Here is a 17,778-nt window from a genome sequence, read left to right on the forward strand (position 1 = left end):
TATATATATATAATTAAAATATATTTTATTACCAAACTATAAAAAATGAATGATTATTATTACTTCCTCAATCAGAAGTAATTTCTGAAATACCACAGTATCTTTATTTCTCTTATTGTGCTTTAACATTACGTCTTGCCTTGTTATTATTTATAAACACAGCTCATCTCTCCTACTAGTCTGCCCATTCCAAGGTGAGGATTGTGTTTTATTCTTTGAATTTCGTATAGCATCTAGTGCTGGGCCTCAAACAAAGTGAACACTAAATAAACATGTATAAGATGAATGAATAAGAAAACAGGATGTGGTGGATGGCAGATGGTTTGCAGGGAAATACAGAAGAGCAAGAATGCTGGAAGGAACTGTATTCAACAGCTTCAAATCCAAGAAACCACCAGCAATTCAGGAAGTTCCCATTTTTCAGTTCTATTTATCATTGCATGGAGCTTCTAATAAAATCTGATAAAAAGGAATTAGTGTTTTGTGCATTCTCCCCTTCCCAACAAAAAAGATAGAGAGAGTTTATTAACAATATTTGTATTTAACAAACATTTCAAGATAAGGTAAAAACTATGTACTCACACTGTCAGTTTTACCTGTTCTAAATAATGTAGTGAAAGATTGATATATTTGGCTTCTGTCAGAAGCTGGCCTCCAACTCCAGTTTTCGCAACCCTCTCTGAGCCAGCCAGGTCAACCAAATGGAGTTTTGCATGACGGACAGTTGCAGAACCTGGTTCCTTGCTTGAGATATGAATCGTGAAAATGCAGTGGGAACGTGTAGAGGCCTGGTTCATAGGAGTCTATTAACGGGGATTTCCAAAGAAAAGCCAATGAGAATAAAAAAAAAAGATAAGAAAAATTTTAAGCAACTGAGAGGGTAAACACAAATTTTCCTTAAAGGTTCAAGCTTAAGTCTCCTCCAGTATCTCTGATATATTGAATGGAATATCAAAAGTGATGACTCAGATCAGATAGTAGGGGAAGGATGCTAATGAGTCCACAGTCAAGGACTGAATGCTTATATGAATTAATTAATGATAATATCTGGCCTCCACATAACAATTTAAGGCTTACAAAGTACTTTAGAGTATTTTTCATTTTATATTTACAACAGCCCTAGGAAATAGGAACTATTACTATCTTCACTTAATAGATGATGGTCAGAGATTCAGCTCAAAGAATCAAAGTGACTTACCAGATTGTTACAGCTACTAAGTGTCCAAGCTCTACATGTCTAATATTCAAAAGATATAACATTATAAAGTGTTCAGCACAAATGCTATATAAAGACTAGATATTATTATCATTTTTATTACAGCTCAACCATTTCAATAATATTTGATGTTGATCAAAATGGGACAATTATTTCATTTATTTTTTTTATTAGAAAGAAAACTACATAAAGTACTCATTGTGTATCAGCAGCATTATCTTTTATTTCTGTAGGACAACATGCATCTGAATTGCATGGTGTACATGGGAAAAAAAGATTGGGATCTACATCTTTAAGACAACACTTTGACAAAAAATTGTGGACATTTATAAATCTAATGTAAATCTAATAGAAACTTTAGAATAGTTTTTCAGCCTCTGATTCCATATATTTAAACTCTAAATGATTGATGTACAGCATATATCAAAAGACAAAAACAGATGATTAGCAAAATTTTGGCAATAAAGAAATACAATGTGAATTAAATAGGCTGAAAATTTGAGTCATTACTTGTAGCCACAACAAGGAATGCCCAAACCATGGCAGCATGTGATTTTGCATGCAAACATGGGCCAGCAAATAACCGTGCTTGCAAAAACACAAATTCAAATTTAGAACCTGAGTTGAGGTGTCTTGGAAGTGACTATAGGTTATTTGTAGAACTTAAATATGGGGTTCATCTCGCTGTTATATTCCCACTACAATAAATTCTACAGTACTATAATGAAAGTCAAATAAACTACTGATATAAATGTAATAATATCAAAACTAAACCTAACAGCTGTCTTCAGCTTCTAAACTGATATACTGGAATGTGTATCCTTAACTAATACTGGAGTTGAGTATTTATTTCACTGGAAAGCAAACATCAGATTTTTACATCAAACTAAATTATAATTTCTTGAGAAGATTAACTGGGGTCTGCTATTAAAAACAGTGGACTATTATGTTTAAAAGTCCACATCCATAGTTATCAAACTTTTTAGAACTATTTCCCGCATGGTATAGAAATGACTATTCTCTTAAAAACAACATTTTAGAAACTTCAGAAAATATCATTTGTACATAGATACATAATTTACATTGCATTCTGATGATAAGCTGTGTGTCTGCCTTGTATATGTAGGAATTTTTTTCCTTATATGCACATTTCTGATTGTCTTTTATGCAAGGAGAATTGTAACAAAGACATGTTTTTTAAATGTATGAGAACATATGGTACCACTTAGGCAGATTAATTTAAATTTAAAAACATGTTATGCAGATGAGCACATATTACTAGTGAATGGGGCCTTTGGCAAATTCAAAGTAATGACCAAATTTCTGATCTTTACATATCAGTCATTTAGTGAGTACCTACTTTGTGTTCAATACTTTTGCCAGGTGTTACAAATGCAAAAGACATATGAAGCAAAGTCCATGCCCTCAAGGAGTTTGATACAGTTGAAAAAAACCCCAACAATATTAAAGGTCACCTATGTGCCCAGCAATATGCTGGGTTCTGAGGACATACAAAGAAAAGGAAAACAGTTCCTACCCTTGAGGAGCTCCCACTTTATTGAGGGGAAATAACAAGTATATGTATAATTAAATATTAAAATACATCAAAATAATTTGAGGGGTACTAGCAGTTTAGGGATATCTATGAAGTATTCATATATAAAAAAAAAGATTACTTGAATTGAGTTTTGAAAGAAGCTAGAATTCCAAGGAGTAGAGATGGTGCATTATATATGCAAGGAGTTAGTCTGGATAAAGTCAGAAAAACAGTAAATGAAATATTGTTTATAAGAAATAGAAATTAAGTAAATTTGTTCGCAAGTTGGTGTGTGAAGAGGGTTAATATATATTAAGTCTAGTAAGGTAGGATGGAGCCAGATGGTAAAAGGGTTCTGATTTTCAGAGGTCTCTGGACTTCTTGAGCAATATACCAAAGTCTTAGAAATATCATTTTGTTGGGTTTTTTTTTAATGAATGAATTGGAAAGCATAGAGACTAGAGGCAAGGAAATCAAATAGGAGAATATAATAGTCTTAGAATTAGCAGAAAAGGACCTTAATTAGGTGGCCATGTAAATGAAAGGACTACATGGGAGAGATGGAGATGAGTCAATGAGACTTGGCTAGACAAGAAGAGTGAAGACTCAGGATTATGAACCTGGGTACTGGAAGGCTTATAGTATTTACCTTCAATAGAAACAGAGAAGCAGAAGGAGTTTAGGGTAAAGATAATGAGCTCTGTTTTGGATAAAGGATCATATATTTAGAACTGGAAGGAACCATAAAGGTCATGTTGCTTATTTAATCTCTTTATTTTATAGATGTGGAATTAAGACCAAGAGAAGTTAAATTATTATTTTAAGAAAAGTTATATTTCTTTTTATGCTTTCTAGCAATATTTTAATAGAACTAAGCATTACCTTTCGTAAAAGGTGTTTCTTCATCTACTGAAAAACCACAGATTTTTGTTGGTTTTGTTATTGATATGGTCAATTATGCTTGTAGTTTTCTTTATCTTGAACCAGCTTTGCATTCCTGAGAAATAATCTGCCTTCTTTGTATGATCTTTGTGATATATTGCTGCAAACTTTTTACTAATGTTTTATTTATATTTTTTGCATCATCATTTCTTTGTCTAATGAATGGTCCAATAGTTTTCTTTGACTCTCCCTGGTCTAGGTATCAAGTCCATATTTGTGTCATAGAAGTATTTTGCTGGGTCCTAACTCTATTTTTTCAAAGTGTTTATATATAGTACTGAAATTGTTCTTTTTTCTTATTTTTAGGTTTTTGCAAGGCAAATGGGGCAAGGCCACACAACTAGGTAATTATTAAGTGTCTGAGACCAGATTTGAACCCAGGTACTCCTGACTCCAGGGCCAGTGCTTTATCCACTGCGCCACCTAGCCACCCTGAAATTGTTCTTAAAATGACTGGTAGAATTCACTTCTAAATCCATATCATCCTATAGTTTTTTCCTTTATGAGTTTATTTGTGACTTGTTCAATTTCTTTTTCTAAGATTAGATTATTCATATATTCTATTTCCTCTTCTGCTAATTTGTGCAATTTTTATTTCTGTAAATACTAATTTTAATTCATGTGAATTTTATTAGCACAATTGGATAAATTAGCTTCTAATAATTGTTTTTCTTTTTTATTATTTGTGAATCTCCTTTTCCATTTTTCCGTTACTAATTTGTTTTTGTTTTTGTTTTTTTTTTAGTTTTTGCAAGGCAATGGGGTCAAGTGGCTTGCCCAATGCCACACAGCTAAGTAATTATTGTCTGAGGCCAGATCTGAACGCAGGTAGTCCTGACTCCAGAGCCGGTGCACTATCCACTATGCCACTTAGTCGCCCCGTAATTTAGTTTTCTTCTTTCTTTTCTAAAATATATCATCTAATAATTTATCTATTTTGTTGTTTTTTCCATAGAAACGCTAGCTTCTCATTTCATTTATTAATCTATGAATAATTATTAATTAATAATTATTTGTTAATTCAAGGTCTTTCTTTAACTTGAAATTTTGTTAATTTTTTCTTTGACTTTGATGTTCAATTGGGAGGCGAGCAATTTGTTGGTATTCTAGTTGTATGCCCAGTTCATTGATCTGCTTTTTCTCTCTTTTGCTGTTGAAAGAGTTTAGAGATATAAAATTTTCTCTACTTTGTTATCTCATAGTTATCCTTATATTTAATGAAATCATTGATTGTATTTCTATATTTCTTTTGTGACCAACCCATTCCTTAGGATTAGGTTATTTAGTTTCCAGTTAATCTTTAACCTACACTTCAAAGACTCTTTAGTGAATATTGTTTATATTGTATTATGGTCAGAAAAAAGAAGCACTTAATATTTCTACTTTTCAGCATTTGTTTGTGCGGGGTTTTTGCCCTAATAAATGGTTAATTTGGGGGATTTTCACCACTGAGAAATAGATTTTTTCTGTTTCCATTCAATCTTATCTAATTTTTATAAAATTCTATTCATCTCTTTAACTTCTTTCTTGTTTAATAGTTCAATTTATGTAGATCTGAGATGAATAAATTGAAGTTCATCGCCATTAACATTGTTTTACTATTTATTTCTTCATAATTCATATAACTTCATTCCTTTAAGAATTTTGATATTATTTAGAGCAGTACTGATATTGTCTATGGTACTTTTTAGAAAAATGTAGTTTCCTTCCATAACACATTTAAATTAGACTTCTTTGCTTTTTCTTTGTCTTGAGATCATGATTGTCACTGTTGCTTCTTTTTACTTCAGATGAAGCATAAGAGATTCTGCTCATGCTCTTTACATTAACATGTATCTATTTGAATTTTTATTTGAAATATTATTATTTAATGTTTAAAGCCATGTGTAAATAAATATTTTATTGTTTGTTGGCATATACACAGTGGGTACACTGTCTTCTTTTCGTCACTACTGCCAGGGGGAAAGGGTCATGATTCAAAGAAGAATTGTTAGAAGGGAAAAAAACATTTCATTTATTGATAATCCTTTGAGAGGGAGAAGTCAAGACTGAGAACTAAGAGAAAGCAGTATAGGAAGCTCCTCCCTCACTCCCATTTGAACTAGTCAAAGACAGCAAGAATACATTCATATACACATACACATATAGTTGGGTACAGAAATACATTTCATCATTGGACCCAGATGACTCTGGAAGAAAAAGTAAGACTGATGACTTTGAACATCATACCAAGAGAAACCAGGCAAGATAGGTGCTAAATGAATTACATGAAGTTCCCATCTTCAGTGTTCATATGTTTTTGTGAATATAATAATGAAAGAGGGCTGTACCATGTCTTCTTCTTCTCTGAATCCATATCATATCTAAAAGAAAATCCCTATCATATCTAAAGTGAAAACTAAATACATCATGTTGACTTACTGATGATCACAGAAAGTAGGTGGTGTAAATAAGATGGAATGTTGTAGAAGGGCAATGGCATCACATTACTATCTAAAGTGTGGCCCAGAGCAATGGGAGCAAGGCTAGATTGGCACCTTTATTTATATTTTGTACTTCCCTAAAGCAGAAGCCTCAGAATGAACTCTTTAGATTTCATTTATTAGATTAAGTCAAGCTCTTACTGTCCATTCACAAAATCCTGTTGCAGGCTCTGGAACAGAAAACAAGTTTATATAAGATAAGATTTCTACCCTCAGGAAGCAGATCTGAGCTTATGAAGTCAATATAAATGTTTCCCCTTCAAAATTCCAGTAAGAAATTTGGTGCTATGTCATCCAGTAAGACTTTAAATGGTTAAATGGAATATGATTTTTCAAAGTTAATTACAACCATAATCTCCTTGTTTCATACTCATACCACACAAGGAGATTATGGCTTAGAGCACTAGAAATGAAAGAGTACTTGTCAACAAACACAGCCACACAATAAGGCTACTATTTCCTTCTTGCACTTTATATGTTATTGTGCAGAATGTCCAATGAACAGCTGCTCAGCTGATTCTGGCATGAGCTGCACCCTATCCCTTCTTACATCCTTTTCCCATCCTCATCACCCTCAGACCCCCCGATTCTCACATTTTGAGTTACATAGCTTGCTTCAAAAGGTCTGTTTCTAACTTGCTTGTTGGGAAAATTAGGAATAGCATTCTTTTTGGAAGAAGGAATAAATAATTATTTATTTTTTAGAGAGCCAATGTGGAATAATGAGTAAAAGATCAATCTTGGAGCCAGGAGGACCTGGGTTCATGTCCTACTTCTGACACACCCTGGCCATGTGACCCTAGCAAGTGACTTAACTGCTTTGAAAGAGGGGGTTTCTTCATCAAAAATTTCCCTAAACCAATGAAATAACAGATATAGTCAGATATAGTTCTATCAAAAGAACAAGCAGATATTGAGTCCTTTAGTTGAAATTAATGGGACTTTTATCTAAAGTAAAGGAAACATTAAGTAAAATGAAAATTACTATGAACATTTACTCAAAAATATTTATAAAGTATATGAAAGTTGTTGGATAAATGAAATTTATCCAGGAATTCTGGAACATTATAATAATTGATATATCTATGCATAGTATTTAGGTATATTATCTCATTTGAGTTTCCTAAGTACTTCATGACATAGGTACTACAAGCATCAGTAACCTCAAGGCCATTTACTATCCCTCATTGCCTTGTTCAGAGTACTCACTGGCTTATCAATATCCTTCTTAGAATGTGGCAACCAGAATTGAATATAATATTCTGAACAAGATTTGACAAAGGTAAAATACAGTATGTCTATATCACTCTATTTCTGGGAGCTGTCTCTCCATGAAGTTCAAGACTGTATTAGCATTTGGGGCCAAACCATGCAGCTGATTCATATTAATCTTGTTAAAATACAAGATCTTTTAAAGAACCACTGTTATCTAATCATGACTCCTTGTCTTTATACTTAAAAAGTTGGCTTTCTGTATATCTTTTCAATTCTCTCTAATTCATTTCATTTCTTAGATTCATCCCAATACTTTAGCTTGGATCCTGACTTTCAGTGCATTTGCTATCCCTCCTCACTTTGGGTCATCTACACATCTGATGATGTGTATGGCATCTATGCTTCTGTTCAAGTCATTGATAAAATATTAAATAGGATCAAGTACAGATGCCACTGGAGATCTTATGACACATTGCCACTGAACCATCAACAACTACTCTGAATTCAATCCAAATGCCAGTTTGGAATCCATTTAATTGTAATCTCTTATTGTCAATATCACTGAATTTTTCCTAAAAAATGTATGTTTTATCATTTGCTTTCTTAAATCTAGGTAAAATTTATCGACAGCATCCTACCCATATTTGAATTCAGTAATTCTGTTTAGTATGACTTGTTTTTTTAAATGAAATCATAATGGCCATTTATAATTAACCCTTCCCTTTCCAGATGTTTGCCAACAATTTTTAATGATTTATTTCAGTATTTGCTGAGGAATTGTAATTATTGCTGTAAAGACCTTACATTTCCCTTTTTTTCCCTAAATTGGGTCAATATTTGCCCTTCTTCATTTTGCATTATCTTTTCTGTTTAATCATATCTGCCAGTTTTTTTGTGCTTAAAGATTTTATTTATTTTGAGTTTTACAATTTTCCCCTCCTAATCTTACTTCCCTTCCCCCACCCCACCCCCCACAAAAGGCAATTTGCCAGTCTTTACATTGTTTCCATGGTATACATTGATCCAAATTGAATGTGATGAGAGAGAAATCATATCCTTAAAATAAGGAAAGAGGGAAAAGAAGGAAGGAAGGAAACAAAGGAAGGCAGAACGGCAAGAAAGAAACATAAAGTATATGAGATAGCAAGATCAGACAATAAGATATCAGTTTTTTTTCCCTAAATTAAAGTTAATAGTCCTTGGTCTTCAAACTCCACAGTTCTTTTTCTGGATACTGATGGCATTCTCCATTCCAGACAGCCCTAAATTGTCCCTGATTGTTGCACTGATGGAATGAGTGAGTCCATCAATGTTTATCATCACCCCCATGTTGCTGTTAGGGTGTACAGTATTTTTCTGGTTCTGCTCATCTCACTCAGCATCAGTTCATGCAAATCCCTCCAAGCTTCCCTGAATTCCCATCCCTCCTGGTTTCTAATAGAACAATGATGTTCCATGACATATATATACCACAGTTGGCTAAGCCATTCCCCAATTGAAGGGAATTTACTTGATTTCCAATTCTTTGCCACCACAATCAGGGCTGCTATGAATATTTTCATACAAGTGATGTTTTTACTCCTTTTCATCATCTCTTCAGGGTACAGACCCAGTAGTGGTATTGCTGGATCAAAGGGTATGCACATTTTCCTTTTGCTGCCCTTTGGCTGTAGTTACAAATTGGTCTCCAGAAAGTTTGGATGAGTTCACAGCTCCACCAACAAAGTAATAGTGTCCCAGATTTCCCACAACCCTTCCAACAATGATCATTATCCTTTTTGGTCATACTGGCCAGTCTGAGAGGTGTGAGGTGGTACCTCAGAAAAGCTTTAATTTGCATTTCTCTAATAAGTAATGATTTAGAGCAATTTTTTCATGACTTGGGATTGCTTTGATCTCCTCATCTATAAATTGCCTTTGCATATCCTTTGACCGTTTGTCAATTGGGGAATGAACATCTGCCAGTTTTTTTTGGGGGGGGTTTAGGATATCATCCAACTGAACCCTGAATTCATCAAGGGCACCTAGCTGTTTTATGTCTATCTCATTTATCTGGAGCATTCATTTCTTTTTTTTTTTAGATTTTTCAAGGCAATGGGGTTAAGTGGCTTGCCCAAGGCCACACAGGTAATTATTAAGTGTCTGAGATTGGATTTGAACCCAGGTACTCCTAACTCCAAGGCCAGTGCTCTTTACACTGCACCACCTAGCCGCCCCGATTCATTTCTTATTAGTCATTTTTCTTATGTAATTTTCAATGCAAAGATTATTTTTCTTGGTAGAGAAAATAGAAAATTTTAATTATCATTTTTAAGTTTCCTTCTTTTGTTTCCTCCTTGTAAAACGAAAACTAGACTAGATGATTCCTGGGACACCTCTAGTGCTGAATGCTAGGATTAAGGTCCTAGAGTCAAGAGAAATACAAAGAATAAGGACAAAGAAACAGAATTACACTTACTGGGGTGTAAAGAAACTCAGGCTTTTGAGACAGAAGGAAGTTGGAATTAGAGATAATAGCCAAAAGTTGAGATGGAGAATGGAGAAAGCTCCCTTCAGATGGCTTCAATCTCCATGAAATGGAACACTAGGTCATATGCTATAACTGAGTATAAGGGGGTGAAAATGGGGCCTTGAGGAGTAAGAAAAACATTAGCAACAGCCACTGTGGGGAATTATTAAAAGCAAAGGAGAAAGAAAGCCTAGTAGCAGTGATGGTATTCTATACCATTTATGGAAAGAAGGCATTAAGTTTAATGCAAGACATAAATAGCACTGTAGAAATTATTTCAGAATTTTGAATTAAGTAGAAAAAGGATAAATCTATCCTTAATAACTTTTCCTGAAAGTGACTAAAGTACATGAAAATAAAATAACTTCCCTTTGTATACTATGCATTCAGACTTTGTTTTGCAGATGTTTTCTGGTTACCATAGCAGCTTCTGAATTTGTCTCTGTATAAATGGGAAGTTGGTAACCTAGTTCAAAAAACTGATTAGTATGTTCTTTTTATCCTAGTAAGCTCATTCTATATTGACACAGATTGCATTATGACAACTAGGTTGCCATCCAAAACATAATTTTTTGTCTTACTAAGGAGCTTAATAATAAAATATTCCAAGAAGTGAGAATTGCTTCCTAGTTGTTTTAAAATGTCTTTTACAGTATCCAGAAGAAATAACCAGTCTTCAATATAAAAGCTTTTTAAGAATCTAGAAATTTGACCTCACTTGACAAATTTAACATGAAGTATCAATTTCCAGCATTATCTACATACAAGTAACAAGTTACAAAAACCTAAGACTTGAGCAATATTAGATCAACATTTGAAGAAATCAGATTCCAGGTAAGAAAAAAAAGAAAACTAGAATATATAAACCACAGCCTTGGTGGATACTGGTCTTCAAGATCCTGAGTTTTTATGCCATCACTAGAAAGATATTAATCACTGATGGAAATTATCTTTAGATATTTGGGATGTGATCAAATTTTAATACTTAAGGTTGTAAATAAGTACATCTGATAGATTTATATCATAAAAGGTTGAAATCAGATAACTTACAAGTATACAACAGATATTGTCAATCAGAATATTTGAAATTCTATCACTATTGTGTCCTCAAGTTATGGTACTCTCATCCCCAAAAGATTGATCATATGAATCATTTAGAGGACATTTGAATTTAGAGTATGAATTGGCTCTATCACATTACAAATGAAGATTTCTCAAGGAAAAAAAGTGAGAAAGGAAGTCATCTGTGAAATTTGTGAATGAAAATAAAGATAGGCTCAAGAACATAACTGATAGTCAGCCCAGGTAATGTGCTGCCCCCGTATCCTCAGAGCATTAACAGAAAGTGAGGGAAGCTCCCAACATATCATGAGAACAGTGTGTGATAAACTGATGAATGGTCACAAACATGAACTGTGAGCATCAGGGATGGGATACAATCTATCTTGTTGACAGAGGGAATAAATACCCACATCAATGAGGTGTTTCCCAGATCCATCTGAATGTAATTGTATAATAAAATAGTGGAGCTCTTCAAAAAAAGAGTTCAAGACACAGAAGCTTGAGAAGATGGCCTAAGTCTCTCCAAATATGACTGGATGTCATTCTAGAAAAGGCCATTGGGGACTAGAGATGTGCTTTCATAGAAGTAAAGTGTCAGTGACATTGGTTTGGGGTTTTTCTTATAGGCTACCAATTATCAGAAGAAGATAGGATGGAAGGAAAGAAGCAAGGAAAAAAATAAAGGGAAGAAAGAAGGAAGGAAAATAAGGAAAGAGGGAAAGGAGGGAAGGAAACAAAGGAAGGAAGGCAGAGAGGCAACAAGCATATATTAAGTACCTATAATGTATATCATATTAATCACTTTACAAGTATCTGGCCCACACATTTGACCCACCATTTACAGATGAGGAAATCAAGTCAAAAAGAAGTAATTTCCAGAGGTTTACCCAGTTAGTAAGTATTTCAAGGCAGGATATTAACTTAGACACAGTGTAGATGAAGCATTATCAAAATGGTAAAGTCATGCTTATTATTAAATAATAAGGGCTTTTTATTATTCTGTTTTATTATTTTTATTTATCATTTTATCTATTTATTATTTTATTATTTATCATTTAGGAGATAGTAAATAACAAAAGAGCCATCAAATATTTCTGAATATGAATAAATGAATGAAGTATTTATTAAGCATTAACTATGTAATATAGTAATATTATATAATATAAATAATATTTATTATTAGATATAACTAGAAAAGGGAGAAAGTCTCTGCTCTCAAGGAGCTCCCTTCTAATGAAAGAAACAACACAGATAGAAAGTTTCATCTGCAAGTCAGGCAGAAAAGTTCTATCATCACAGCTGCAAAGTAGATGCTGATACCTCTTCTTTAGAGACATTTCCACCGATTAAAATCTTATCAATTTATAAGGATCAATTACAGAACCATTTGACAGTGCCAAGGATGTTGGTCATAAGACCTTTCTTTTCTGGGTTTTTAAAGCTGTGACTGCAGCCCCTGCAAAGTGTAGTCAGGCAGCATCTCCACAGAGTGATGCTTGTCAGGATAATGAATAAGGGCATGATGCTAGAAGTATTGCCATTTTCTAGATTCTTGGGTACAGGGTGCTGGGCTGTTTGCATCTCTCAGGGTCTGCTGGTGTTCAAGTGGAGGCAGAAGTCTGACTTGCCTGGAACATGCTGCCTCTTGTCTCTGTCAGAGTCCAACCTAGCTTCAATAAGGGCGACTAATTTGCCCTATGGATGGCAGTTCAGGATGCCTGGCCTATAGGACTTACTGTATTGAGGGCTGGGCTGAAAGAAGGACCAGGGTAAAGTGAGGCCACTACAAGAGTGAATATATAGTCACTTAATCTCCCTGAAGTTATCTAACATACGGGGCACTGAGTCTGGGCAGTATAATTATATGCCAAGAAGGCAGGACTTAAAGAACATTGCTCCTTGAAGCTATGCCAACCTTTCCTTTACTGTGTGCTTCATGTGCCTTAGGATCAGGAGCTTTGATCACTAGTTCGAAGCAGGTTTGACTTTCTCATGCTTCTTCCTTCTGGAAGCCCCATGGGTCGACATGCGTCATCTTGTGTTAACATAATCACTAGCAGGTCTTGCTTTGAGATGAGGCTTAGCTCACATTCTCTTCTCTAAGTTAAAGCAACACGAGGGCTCACTTTTATAGTTTTTAAAGGTTTTTTTTACTCTTATTTCATAACTCTACAAGGTAACAGGTAGGAAGAGAAAGAAGGAATTTGACTGTGGCATGGCGGCAGCAACATCCTTTTAGTTTTGCAAGGCATTTGTAATCTCTCCCTTCTTTTCCATATTCTAAACTGATAAAAGCTGCATTCTGTATCCCACAAGCTTCTTGTTAAGCTACATATGGAGAGATGAGATTTAAAGGGCATGAAACCTCTTTGTCAAGTGTTCAATGGATAATAATAACATCATCATTAGCAATCAAACTGGCAAAGAAAAGCTGTGAGAATGGACAAGTGGAAAAGCAAGACAATAAAAGTTTCCTATAACCAAAATTAAGAAATAAACTCATGCTTTTAAAAAACAATTTCAGAATATATGAAAACATTTCTTCACAAATTCTGAGAATCAATTAGAATAGTCTAATGTAAAAATCATTTCCAACTTTTGGTAAAATATTACCCAGTATGATTTTTTAGATTGGTGCTGTTAAAATTCCCCTTTCAACTTTGGTAGTAGTGGTGGTAATTTCTTTAGAAAACACAGAAAACAACCTTACAACTCTCACCCTTACCTAGTCCTACAGAACTAAGATTCCAAATACTCTAAGTGTTATACCAATATAGAAGCAATATGGTCATGTAGGAAAAGGGCGGCACTTAAAGACTAGTCTCTTAGACTCATATCTTTGCTTCAAAATTTATTGGATAGAAACCTTAAGAAAGACTCAACCAGTCTGACCTTAATATTCTCATTTGAAAAATGAGGATGTTAAACAAGATGATTGCTAACTTCCCCCTGCCCACTAGTGCCTCAAAATACTATGATAGTCCTACCTCTGCAATCATTCTGTTGGTATCTCCTAAGAAAAGCAGATTCAAAGCTTCTTCCTCAGTGGTTGCCTGCTGAAGAGATAGATTTTTCAGATGAATGTTCTGATCAGGGTCTTCCAATATTGTCACCTTCCTAGGGAACAAATATGGAGTGAATGAGATACATAACTGCAGTTTACTAAAAGAAATTGATGCCAAACTGCAATTTTAAAAGATTCTGTAGCATTATGGTATAAGGTAGCAATTTAAAAATGGTGATTTTACCACTCTGCACATTAGTTAGATACATGATGAATAGTAGATATCTAGTTAGATAGATGATAGTATATATCTAGATAGATGAATGGAAAGATAGATCTGTGTGTACATATTATAGCTAAAAATACTTACATATATTTTATTTGTGTGTATGACTATACGTAGAGGGAGGCAGGCAGGCAGGCACACACACACACACACACACACACACACACACACACAAACACACACAAAACTTATTGGTGGTGTTCTACCTAATAAATGTTAACAAATCCTGGTGCTTTACCTTTATGGCACCTAAATCTACTCGTTCCATCTTAATTCCTAGTCTAGGGCTCTAGCTACCTTTCTCTTCAGCTAATATTTCCTCACTCTCTGATTCCAAAATTGGTCTGCTTACCTTATCTTTAAATCTCACATCCATAATTCATATTTACACTCATGCATGCCAAAAAGTTTAAAAGATTTTTGGCAACTCTCTGAATATTATGTTCAAGATCTTTACTCTCTGTTTCAAATATTTAAAGGTTCCAAATTAGGAAGCTATCATAAATAGTCCTCACCTTTCTCTATTAAAAAAAACTGTTTGATTTTCTTTTTCTTTCTTTGTTTTTTGAAAGGTAATGGGATTAAATGACTTGCCCAAGGTCACACAGCTAGGTAATTATTAAGTGTCTAAGGCCAGATTTGAACTCTGGACCTCCAGGCTCCAGAGTCAGTGCTCTATCCACTGCACTGCCTAGGCCCACCTTGTTTGATTTTCTTAAGAACTATCTGGAAAAAGCAATCTTGTCAATCAATTCATTAATATCCTCAAAAAGACTACCTGTAATTAGAATGCTACAGAATCAATGAAAGGCTACTATCAGACATTTAAAAACACAATTGACAAATCAGCATGTTGAAAGCATCTATTTATGAGAAAAGGATAAAATTTAGTAAAAAATTTAGTAAAATCTTAAAAATATTCTAGCCATATTCTTGGAAAGAATGTTACCTGGATTTTCATGTGTAATTTGTGGGCAGTTTTCAAAATTAATCACTTTAAGAAAACAGATATAACCAGCACATCTGTAGCCAATATGTCACTAATAAAGCATACTTTGCCAAGTTTTTTTCTTTTTTCCATCTCCTTCAAACAATACTATTTAAAAATGGAAAAAAGATTTTTTTTAAAATGAGAAACAATTGGAATTTATTTAGGTATTTTCAATAAGGCTCCTAATTAGGATGATTAAAACTCATCAAGTCTAAAAAAGTTCTCAAAATCAAGTTGTTCTGCATGATGTAGTTGTAAAATTTTCTGTCACAGGGATCTTTTTTTTCTTATTCAAATCTCCCTCCACCCTCATAAAAGGTGCATTCTTTTGAAATATTTGGGAGTTAAAGATTTGGCTCTATTATTGACCCTGAGAACCTTAGGGGTTAGAATTCTTTCTAAATCCCAACCCAATTAAAAAAAGTTAGTGACTTAAGGTAAAAGAAGTGAAGTAATTTTGGAAAGAAAATCAAGGTTGAAAATATTTGTGGAAATTGTACATTTAAAGGAAGGAAAGAGAAAAAAACAGCTTGTGTCTTTCCCAGTCTTTTAAAATTCAAGATAGCAATTAATGCTTAATTTCAGATTAAAGGTAAATCTAAATAATTTTCAAATACTATTAATATGCTAAAGAAAGTGAAAGTTGATAGTAGGGACATACAATAAATGTATCCCTTATCTTTATTCCCTTAAATTCAATCCAGCAATCAATTAATAAATGAATCAAAAATCATTTAGTAAATATCTCCTCACCTATGGCATGCACTGGGTATATAAGGGCAAAGAAATGAAACAATCTTAGAAAGGAGTAATAATGAATGTTAAAACATGGGAAACGGTTGATCATTCTGATTTCCTTTATTCTGGGAATGCTATAAATGGGTCACTGATTGGGAATTTATTTACAGAAATAGTCTGAAGCTTATTCTATAAAAGTGTTTAATAAAAGTTATCTAGATGAAGGTGGTGAGGTGAGAAGGGCTAATTAACCAACTAAATTCTTTTAAATCATATAGAGCATTTTTCTCCCTCCAGGGTTAAGTATTTTTCTACAGAGTGACTATTTTGCAACTATATAATAACAGTATGTATAGGCATGCCCCATACAAGACTATTTCTAATAACTTAATTTTGTTGTAGCATTTTAAGTACCATTTGCTATCTAATCTAATTTGCTGATTACTTGTTCGTCTTAATTCCTTTGCAGGCTACTATGTCTGTTATACCAATTTCACTTAGTATCATGTTTTCTTGAAGATGATTCCACTTCAATCAAAATATAGAATTATTTATTAACAGGAAGTTCAATCTGAATCTGACTCTGATGTCAAAACAGAACTCTTAAGGCTACAGGGTTCTGCTATCTAGTCCCTCTTCATTCCTCTATGTTTCTTCCTATTTTCTCTGACATTTCTCTTCTACTACTCTGCTCTATAGACATTTTATAGATTGTTGATATGGAGGGGACCTTATAAATTATTTCATCTGAGTGATGAGGAAATTGAGTCTCAAAAGACGATATGACTTCTTTGGAAACATTAGAGTGGGATCCCCAAATCAGATCTTCTGAATCCAGATCCACTATCTTTTTCCATTAAAAGAAGCAAACGGGGCAGCTAGGTGGTGCAGTGGATAAAGCACTGGCCCTGGAGTCAGGAGTACCTGGGTTCAAATCCAGTCTCAGACACTTAATAATTACCTAGCTGTGTGGCCTTGGGCAAGCCACTTAACCCCATTTGCCTTGCAAAAAATCTAAAAATAAAAAATAAAATAAATAAAAAGAAGTAAACAAAGTAACTGGTGGTAGTGTTCTTTTAGCTACATTGCTGTAAGACTTATTTTTCACAGTTGAAGGAAACAAAGAAACAAGTCCAAGTTGGTACATCAGAGTGTCCACTTTGTTGTAATCTCCTTCCCCAACCCACAATCAATAGCTATTTCCTGTATCCTCAGCATTCCATATGTTCTGCCTTCTAAGGAAGAAACTGCACTTAAATAGAGCATTTATTAGAATTCCTTGAATAAATATTTCATTCCCAAAATGGAAACCCCCCAAACTATTTGGGCCTTTTTTGAAAAGGCATGCAGCAGCTTTCCCTACATAATATTTCTAAAATGTTTAAATTTCAAGTAACAAGACAGAGACATTGATAGTCTTAACTTGGATACCCAAGTGGAAAAGTTCTGCTAAGTATTCTTGGTCGGTATAATGACAGAGAAGAGGCGAGCTTTGTGTTTTCTCTGTAAACAGAAACTTTTTTCCATTTGGCTAAGTAGTTGGAATTTGTAGGCTCCTTTTTAACTGACTGTAAGACGTATGAATGGGCAACAGCCAAGTTGCTCTCTGTTAACTGAAGGTCTTCTGTGTATAAGCAGAACTATCAATGAAAGAAGAATCCATTAGAAAGCTGAATCTTCCTTGCTTTGAGGAAACTCACCACTTGTCAATGAAATGACTGTGGTACTTCATATTATCCTTGTTCACATTACAGATCACAACTATTTGCTGGCTTGATGTAGGGTCACAATGGTT

At 34.0% G+C, this 17,778-nt stretch overlaps 1 protein-coding gene across 3 annotated transcripts in view; it reads right to left on the reverse strand.

Annotated features, from left to right (window-relative positions):
- Positions 1 to 17,778, reverse strand: part of KIF6 (kinesin family member 6) — a 392,900-nt gene that overhangs the window by 348,127 nt on the left and 26,995 nt on the right. For all 3 annotated transcript variants that reach the window (XM_074236853.1, XM_074236852.1, XM_074236851.1), the window contains exons 3-4: positions 13,952 to 14,081; positions 597 to 803 (exon numbers count right to left, since the gene is read on the reverse strand). In XM_074236853.1, coding sequence (XP_074092954.1) covers positions 597 to 803; positions 13,952 to 14,081 — 337 coding nt within the window. The remainder of the gene's footprint in view (positions 1 to 596; positions 804 to 13,951; positions 14,082 to 17,778) is intronic.

The sequence above is a fragment of the Macrotis lagotis genome, chromosome 5, assembly GCF_037893015.1.
Source record: "Macrotis lagotis isolate mMagLag1 chromosome 5, bilby.v1.9.chrom.fasta, whole genome shotgun sequence".
In the NCBI taxonomy this organism is placed as follows: Eukaryota; Metazoa; Chordata; class Mammalia; order Peramelemorphia; family Peramelidae; genus Macrotis; species Macrotis lagotis.